The 9,905-nt window shown below is 42.4% G+C and overlaps 1 protein-coding gene across 1 annotated transcript in view; it reads left to right on the top strand.

The window, feature by feature from the left end:
* Positions 1–4,141: 4,141 nt before the first annotated feature.
* Positions 4,142–9,905, top strand: part of grm8b (glutamate receptor, metabotropic 8b) — a 145,826-nt gene continuing 140,062 nt past the window's right edge. Inside the window, exons 1-2 of the mRNA XM_078256461.1 lie at positions 4,142–4,284; positions 8,008–8,833. Coding sequence (XP_078112587.1) covers positions 8,291–8,833 — 543 coding nt within the window. The 5' untranslated portion in view covers positions 4,142–4,284; positions 8,008–8,290. The remainder of the gene's footprint in view (positions 4,285–8,007; positions 8,834–9,905) is intronic.

Raw genomic sequence — 9,905 nt, 5'->3', positions numbered from 1 at the left:
CCAGAGATGATGTAACGGGTTGACAGTTGACAGCTTTAAAGGACATGACATTTTCCTGATTTAATCATCAATCAAAAGATGAATTACTGCGTTTGAAAATATCATGATGAAGACAAGGCAGCTTGATTTATATAGCACATATCAAACACAAAGGCAATTCAAAGTGCATTACATATTGACAAAGAACACAATAAGTATTTGTTCAACTTTGTTTTTCAGTTGAATTAATCAAAACTGATGGCCATAACTTAAACATACAAGTTCATTATATCATCTGGGAGAGTCCTGTGTTTCTGTGTTAAGTACCCTTGAGGGTATGGTTGTTTAAAGAAATGGATACAGATTAGGGAAAAACCCTTCCAGATCCAGAACCAGCGGCTGCTCCAACTTTCGCTCCCTGCTGCAGCTCACGTCCAGTCCAAGACTCTGGTGTTTGCCTATAAGGCATTGAAAGGAACCCCTCCTTCCGGGGGCCGGCCCTAGGACTTTGGTGGCCCTGAACAGGATTTTGTTTGTGGTGGCCTAAAACACTGCCAGCACAACCAAGAAAATATGGAAATAGCTGGCATAAAGGGAACACTACAAAAGGGTTAGCTATTGTACAAACCGATTACAAGTTCTAATGCATCTCATTGGAAAAAGCCAAAACCTTTCAGTCAAGGCTACACAACAACAGACATTCAATTCACAAACTAAAAGATTAAAACTGAAATACATACAGGTAATATATTACTATATCTAATTAAAATGACAAAGCAACAAGACCAAAGTTAATATTGGAGTGGCTTTTCCAAGATTGAAAGAGCTCATAAGGAGCAAGGATTTTAACAGGGACACCAAAGTTACCTGCTTTCTTCTCGACAGGTCATTCTGCCTATTTGAGTAAATTCTAATTCTAGCCAAGCAAGTTTTATACTTGCTTGGCTAGATATAACATGTTTGTGCATAATGCTAGAACGTTGTCTAAGGATACTTTTTCTCGCGTCAATGATGAAAAAAGGATTGTCTGCCTTGTAACGTAAACGTAATCATATTTGTCGTGATTTCCCTGGCAGACAACTCACGTCATGTGCAGTTGTAACGGACTAGCTGGAGATACCAAGAGCTAATTTCAGTTTCATTGACATTGTTCATACTGCTCAGAGAAATATATTAAACACACAAACCTCCGTTGCGTCTGTCCTACGCTGTAAACATTGCCTTACACTATTAATCTCGTACAATATACAGAATAACGATAGCACGGATACTTTACTAACATTAGCTTGCATATGTTTGGGAACCTGATAGCTGATGTTTAATAAAATGGTACCAAAATAACATCAAACTATTATTACGCTGGAAGGAACTCTCACGGACGAAGTCGTACTTCTTGGAATAATACAGCCAGTGTAGGAGTTTTCACAGCAGCCATTTGGACTTGTCATAGTAGGAAAAGCACAGCTGAAGTTGATAACCTTAAGCTTCCCAGTAAGCTATTTCAGTGAGTCAGCATGCACAATACCAGGGCCTCTCCTAAGTGGAATGCAGCCATCATTAATAGTTTGGAATACACCTGTGCTTTTCCTACTATGACATGTCAACATGTCTGCCGTGAAAACGGTCTATGGGAGGTGTTAGAAAGTAATATTCAGTTGGTTGTCATATACAATTTCACTGCTAGATGGGAGAAATTTCTTCACAATGTAGCTTTAAAGTGCTCATATTATGCTCATTAACACAATGAAGTAAAGGGAAAAAGCCAAAAAAGCATAATATGAGCACTAGTTGCCTTAAATTGGCAGTTTCCTTGAGGGAGTTCTGCATTGTGGCCCGTTACAAAGTTAGCGGGAGCAGCGCCATCAGGCCACACACAAGGGGGAGCTGTTTAGTGACAATCCAATATAAACAGACCTAACTCACGGTGACTACAGAGGCTTTAAGGAAAATAATCTGTTGAGAACGCTGGGTCAGGACTGTTTAACACACCAACCAGCAAGTCAATTTGACAAAGAAAATGTGACGAGCAAGCAACACAGAAAGTCACACAGTCACAGCCTTTAACGATGAAAAAAAATTTATTCCTTTGGGCAGATATTGAGAATGTGGAGATTGTTTTGTCTTAGCAAGATTTATAGAAAATGCATGGCATCTAATACAGACAGCACTATATCCAACATTAGCCTTTTTTTTGTAATAGAATTTTAATCTTTTGAAATTACGTCATGATTATGTCTTTATAAACAAATCAATAAATCCAAAAGGGTACTAACTGTCTATTGTCCATGCATATTGCCCATGTGCATGTTCAAATAAGCCCATTGGGTTTTCTGCCTCTCCCTGCTCTGTACTTTGTCATGGGTTTCATTTGTCATTTTAAATTGTGCAAAATAAAAACAAATCTAAATTATAACAATGAAATAGCTACATATGTGCAAACACGGCTGTCGATGTTTCTTCATCTTTGTACTATATGTGTAATTGTTGTCTAGCTCTGTGTGTATTTGTTTCTTCTTTTGAGCGGAGCTGCTCAGGATTGCTAAATGAATTTCAGTGTGAACTGACAATAGAATTGTATCATATGGTATATATGAAGACATAGGCTACTTAAGACTACGTGTTCTCTAAAGAGTACTCAGTATCAGACCACTGAGTCCTTAAATTCAATCAGCCTGGACAACTTAGTCAATTGTCTATTGTCTAGGTCAAGACGGACTGGGAGGATCTCTTTGGTTTTACTCCTATTAAATTATTATTATATTATTATTATATATTTTTTTTTTTTAAGGACGGGATTAGTGATTTAGGGATCTTGGTGTATTGTTTGTTCAATAACATCTATCTATGTATGTATGTATGTATAGGTATATATGTATTTATGTAGGCCTATGTATGCATGTATGTATGTTGGCCTATGTATGTATGTATGTAGCCTACCGTATGTATGTATGTATGTAGTCCTTGTATGTATGTAGCCTACCGTATGTTTGTATGTATGTATGTATGTATGTAGTCCTTGTATGTATGTAGCCTACCGTATGTATGTATGTATGTATGTATGTATGTAGTCCTTGTATGTATGTATGTAGCCTACCGTATGTATGTAGCCTACCGTATGTATGTAGCCTACCGTATGTATGTATGTATGTAGTCCTTGTATGTATGTATGTAGCCTACCGTATGTATGTATGTAGGTATGTATGTAGCCTACCGTATGTATGTATGTAGTCCTTGTAGTCCTTGTATGTATGTAGCCTACCGTATGTATGTATGTATGTAGTCCTTGTATGTATGTAGCCTACCGTATGTTTGTATGTATGTATGTATGTATGTAGTCCTTGTATGTATGTAGGCAGGCCTTGTATGTATGTATGATGTATATATGTAATGGTAATGGCAGCAGCATGGGGGTTGGTCCAAGCAAAAAAATTCCACATGTGGAAACAAATGTATCTTATCTTCTGAAGAACTGCAGCAGGTGTTAGTGTGTAGTTGCGGTGGGGGTCCGCAGGGGGGCGCCCTGCCTCCATCTCTGTCGCTTCGCCTCTCACATGGCTGAATGATGAAGCTCATTAACTTCATCTGTTACTGCACGAGCCGCACACAAACGCACGCGCGTGCTTTCTCCTCTCCGGTTTGGTCCTACGCACTTTTCTCTCCATCAGGACCGGGGTCATGTTAGACCTGTCCTCCCCCTTTACGCCTCCGCTCTCAGGGCTGAGAGCAGCTGTGTGAGCGGGGGAACTTGATGCGACCGTGTTTCCTGTGACTCAGGACAGCCGCGCCGCACCGCGCACTTCGAAGAGCTGGCGAGAAGCGAGACAGAAGCAGATAGGCTAAAGCGTGGACTTCTGGAACCACTCGACCCTGATATGGAGATGTCTTTCCAGTCCGACACGCTGATCTGAGAGCGACCGGTGCTGTCTGCGGGAGCACAGGAACCCGGGCTCCGGAGCGTTAGGAGCGGAAAGGCGGGGGAGTCGAACCGACACCTGCAGGTGATCCGGGGCGTCACAAACCTGCTTGTTTAGAGGAATTTACCGCCTCTCGTTCAGCATCAAGATCAGGAACATCTGTGCTCTGTCACTGCGGTTACAGAAGAAACAAAAAGTGGATTTGGATTTCATTTTTCTTTTTTTTGGGGGGGGCGGGTTGATGGATGCAGATGCAGGAGATCGAGACCTCCGCGGAGGAATTTAGATGAAAGTGTTTTGTGCGATGTGACGAACAGCTGGAGACAGAAAACATTTGTCTGACCTGTGACACCGAGAGAGGGAACACCTGCTCCTGCTGCGGAGAGGAAAGGTATCTGGACACATCATTTAAACAGAATGTAGCCTACAGGATACAGCCTAATCAATAAATCAACCAATCAATCAAGCAATCAGTATTCAATTAAAGAGGATGCCTGCAGATCGTTAAAATATTGATCTGTGTGATTATTGGTGTCTTGGGATGGGAGCTGGAGATATGAGCTCTCACTGCGACATCCTCCAGATTGCTGTAAATCCACCTACACAATCAATCAATCAATCAATCAGTATTGTGGCGATCAGTAGCAATTGGTCACTCATTGCTGTGTGTTTCCTCTGGTTTCAGATCAGATTCATTGTTTGATATCAGCTGACTCTGCTGGAATGCAACTTGAGCTCCTGCTGGTTTGTTCGTGCGCACTTATGAGGGTGGATGTGTAAACGTGGAGGGTGTGCGCGAGGCATAGATTACAGCTGTGTTTGCACAGTGGTATGTGTGTGTGTGTGTGTGTGTGTGTGTGTGTGTGTGTGTGTGTGTGTAATTATAGTTAAGACAGAGAGAGCGAGAGAGAGCTAGAAAGAAAGAAAGATGTGTAGGCTATTAAAAGAAGCTCAGATAGAAAGAAACTCACAATTTAACTGTTTAATCTGTTTAAATACACTACATGGCCAAAAGTATGTGGTCCCCAGCCTTGTGAACAAGTCCTCCAAACACAGATTTGTATGATGTATTTCTTTGGCTCCAGTCAGTGGTGTAGTCTAATGTATTGTAGTGGGTATACTGTACTGTATATAATGTATATATTGGCCATAATCTGCCTTTGGGGGAGGGGCGGGCATATCATAGTGGGGGGTCTGGGTGTTCTCCCCCAGGGAACAACGACTTCATTTCCTGTTTTCGGATACACTTTTATGCACCAATTTACAATGGAAATACATTTATTTAGCCTATGTGAAGAAAAAAACCCACAGATGACAATTCAAAATATATCAAAACGTGGGCATATGAAATCCTGGAGCTTTCTTAGTGGGTATACTGTGTCTACCTGCGTATCATATAGACTACACCACTGGCTCCAGTTAGTTCCAGAAGTCAGGGAGAAGAATGCGTCAGCGACACATCAGACTTTAAAACCTCAATATAAAACAGGAGAGATAGCGGTCAACTCTAGTTTTTGTGCCAGGGTCATTTTTGTACCTCAGTCATTCCCAACCAGGGGTAGGCTACTTCTGCAGTTGCCAGGGGGTACGCGGAGACAGATTTAAGTGTAGCTCAACTCATTTGGAAAAATATAGAATTTATGATTTGATTACAAGAATATATTGAGATATTAACATTAAGTCAACGAACCACCCCAGCTGGCTCCTTTCAACACAAAGAAGCAGCTGCTCTACTCCGACCCAATGTTCCTGTGATGTGTTTATATTCAACAGGTTTGCGGGACAAGTAATGCTTTTTTCGTGATCTACTTGAATCAGAAACATCGCAGTGCGCAGATTCAAATACGCCATCAGCGGAGTCTTGTGATAGGTTGACTCGCTCCATGTGAAAGCGTCTTTCATAAAACGGACGTAAGCCTGTATGTGCTTGTCCCTGCAATGTTACAGCTTTCATTTACAACACAGCTTTGTTCCCTGAAATGTTACCAGGTCTTGAGGTGGGAAATTGGCAGTACAGATTTTCCTAAATATGGATCCCTGATCCCCTGAGTTGTTTTTGTGCCTAAACCTATAGCCAAGACCTTAACCCTCCTGCTGTCCTCGGGTCAAATTTGACCCGTTTTCAAAGTTTCCGCATCAGAAATTTGGGTCTTTTTCAACCAAATTGCCCCAAAAATAACACGGATGGTTACATACAACGCTCATCGCAGGTCAAATTTAGGATCAGTTCACACAGTATCCTGACTAAACTGTGACAGTCTGTGATTATCCACTAAATCGTAACTATTTGTCAAAATAGTTCATAATTTCAGATTTTTTTTAACTAAAAAATGAGGTATAATTTCATATAAATGAGGTTTATTGATTATGAATTCCCAAAAAAGTGTAAAACTAGCGGTAATAAGTTGATGTTAGTGGTGAATCCGGTGATAGTGGAAAAAGGTGCGAAAAAAAGGCAATCTTGAAAAAGAATCGCCAGAAACGTTAAAAAAAGCATCTAAAAAGGGTTAATTGATTATTGAGGGGGTTGTACCCCCCCCCCCCCCTAAATTACACCTATGTTTGTAATTGTTTGAACTACAGAAATCTGTTTAGAATTATCTTAATGAATACCGGTAATGCAACAAGGACGAAGCATGTAAACTGAGCTGTTTTTAGCTGTCATTTAGAATGGATTAGATCGGAAATGGATCCGAATGAAGAAACGTAAAAAAAAAAAACTCGACCCTAGCTGCTCCCTCAGCTGAATATTGAGGGTAACAGATCAAGGCAGCAACATAACCAAAGCCCTGGAACCATATAGGAGACTTTCTTGTCTTGATCACCTAATTGGCCGACAACAGTGCTGCAGAGGCGTGAGACGCGATATAGCCCAGTTTACCTCACACTCAAGTCAGTGCAGGACATCCACCCAGAGCTACGGGAGAAGCTGGAGAGGCAGAGCTTTCTCCCCACCGAATAAGGCTAATGCTTGTTTAAAGGCCCGGCCCGGCCCGGCCCGGCCCGATCATAAAAAATGACATAAAATGTCGGCTAGGGTCGGGCCCGGTTCGGGCTCGGGCTTGAGCAGAGAATTTAAACTCTAATCAGATTTAACAAGAATTCAAGGTGGTGGACCCCCCCTCCTGATCACAGACAGTTGGTCTGTTCCACTTCCTGCCTGTCAGAGTATAAGAGGCCATCTTAAGTGTCTTGGTGGATGCCTCAAAACATGGAGCTAGGCAGAAAAGAAATAGAATATCAGCTGTAATACCTGAACACTAGATGTTGCAGTTATGTGTAAGTGTTTGATAAAAAGTGTTAGCAAGCTAGTAAAGACGTTTAAACAAGTAGCTAAAAGTAAGGAATAAATGGTAGAAATAAATAGCTAAAAATAATGGATAAAGAGTTGAAACATTCAGCTTCACCCAAGTAGTAGTAGCACGTTTGCTGACCAAACCAACCTAAATATTGACATTTTATTGCATTAAAAACAATATCCACTATGAAAACAGTTATAGATTTAGAACACACATTGGGAATCGATGAAGGGGTACATGAGGTCATCTGAAAGGGCTGTGGGGGGACCTCTGACCAAAGAAGTTGGGAACCACCGGATTAAACACGCAAGATACATTCGGTAGAACACTTTCAATAGAAATTAACAACATTTTCATTAGAAATGCCAAACTTCGTAATCATGTAAGAGAAAATATCCTAACAGTCGACATATGATACAATACATACTGGTTGTCAGTGACGGACTGGCCATCTGGAATTTGGGCAGATGCCCCGTATGGACCCCTATGGGCCACTACTGTTATTATTTATCTTTGGTTGATTTTGATAAGTTAATTTATGCATGCAGCCACAAATATTCAAGATTGTACTACGACGAGGTGTGTGGAAAGATTCACTTGGAAGGCAGAGTTCCTAATTTCCAAGCTAGGTTATTGACAAAAATAGGGCCGGTGTGTTGCAAATGCCAGGGCCGGTTTTTGAACCCAGTCTGTCACTGCTGGTTGTTCTGGTATATGTGAGTATGGGCGTGTAAAGCAGAAGGCAGTACACCTGTGCTCAGACTCTGGTTTGTTGATCACATTTTGATCGTTTCCTCCTCTGTCTGAATCTACAGGTGTCAGGAAGAATGTGAAACTAGAACTGCTGAGACTCTGAAGCTCCGTCTCTTTCTCTGCAGACGGCTATGTCCGATACAGGAACCCGTACCGCAGGAAAACTCCGTGATCAGTGTTCGTAGGTGGGACTGCCCGCCGTGGTTGACCCTGCCCTGGGTGACGGGTGATTCCATGGTCTTGCTCGCCCCGTCCTCGCCACACCCTCTGCACTGCACACCGCCTGCCTGTTGATTCTGCGATCATATCCCTGCTATCTTTCCCTGCAGCTCGACTTACCGTAAAATGGCGATGGGTTCGAAGCCCCTGAGTGTCACGGGACACTGCGTCCTCTCTCTGCTGATGCTTAAAATCTGCTGGCTGCTAGGCTCAGCTGGCCAGAAGCCGGCCGTGGTGGCAGACTCCCAGCTGCCCCTGCAGGAGTACGGCCACTCCATCCGGCTGGATGGCGACATCATCCTGGGCGGCTTGTTCCCCGTGCACTCTCGTGGCGAGAGGGGCATCCCCTGCGGCGAGCTGAAGAAGGAGAAGGGCATCCACCGGCTGGAGGCCATGCTGTTCGCCATAGACCTCATCAACAAGGACCCGGAGCTGCTGCCCAACGTGACGCTCGGGGCGCGCATCCTGGATACGTGTTCGCGAGACACCTACGCCCTGGAGCAGTCGCTCACCTTTGTCCAGGCGCTCATCGAGAGGGACGGCTCCGACGTCCGCTGTGCCAACGGAGACCCGCCTATCTTCGCCAAGCCGGATAAAGTGGTGGGCGTCATCGGGGCGTCGGCCAGCTCTGTGTCGATCATGGTGGCCAACATCCTGCGACTGTTCAAGGTAAGAGAACGCCGACAGGTGATGGTTGAATTGGTGTGCTGGGTTCTGTTCTGCAATGCGTCGTTGTCAACATCTGAGAAACTAACGGAGAAACAACTGCAAAAAACTTTGTGGTTCTTTATGTCTCTGTTGTCTCTCTGATTTTTCTACTCTTGTTGGACCAGAGGAGTCCAAATGTTCAAGGTTCAAGCTTTCTTTATTAGTACCCAAGGGTAAAAAGCGTTGTGCAGACGGGAGATTTAGCATTCCAGGGTTAAAACAAGACATCACAGCAATACATTTTGAAAGGACTTTAAAACAAATGCATTAAAACAAGTTTCATCAAAATAGTTTCCAGGAGCCCAAGAACACACACACACACACACACACACACACACACACACACACACACTAGAGCTATCAATCTTTCTCTATAATACCATTTGAATTTCATTTGTTATTTTTTTTAAATATTCAAATAATATTTGAATATGTAATGCTCAAATGCAGCCTGTTATTAATATGTACTACACTACTTAGGCTTATGCATTGTCAATGCCACTATAAGCAGTGGTAGTTATACGTGTTCTGTCCACTAGAGGGACTTCCAACATCAGCCTGGCCTTGAAGGGGATCTACGTCATGGCGCATTGCATTTCTGGCACGCTGCTCTCTGTTTACATTATATTCCACTACGCACACAGCGACAAACACAAATCAGCAGAGAACTCTGTAATAAAACATTATCTAACAAGTGTATTGAAGTGGCATTTTGGGTAGGTGGATGTCGATTTTAAAGTCATGTTAAAACTATTTCCCATCCTTCTTCTGATTTCCAGCCGCAGCCTGTCACTCTCCCCTGTACTAATGTTACTCGGTACGTAACGTTAGCTTGTGTTTCTCACTCCCGTAACTTATTGTTCATCAGACATGAGAAGAGGTAGATTAGCTAACGTTAGCCAACCTATTTATAAAAAAGAAAAAACACATTTGAATATTAATTTCAGCATTCAAATAGTATTGATTTTTTTGCTATATATATATATATATATATATATATATATATATATATATATATATATATACACACACA

This window comes from Sander vitreus, chromosome 8 (genome assembly GCF_031162955.1).
Source record: "Sander vitreus isolate 19-12246 chromosome 8, sanVit1, whole genome shotgun sequence".
Taxonomy (NCBI): Eukaryota; Metazoa; Chordata; class Actinopteri; order Perciformes; family Percidae; genus Sander; species Sander vitreus.
The sequence above is the reverse complement of the archived record's forward strand: the minus strand, read 5'-3'. Positions and strand labels throughout refer to the sequence as shown.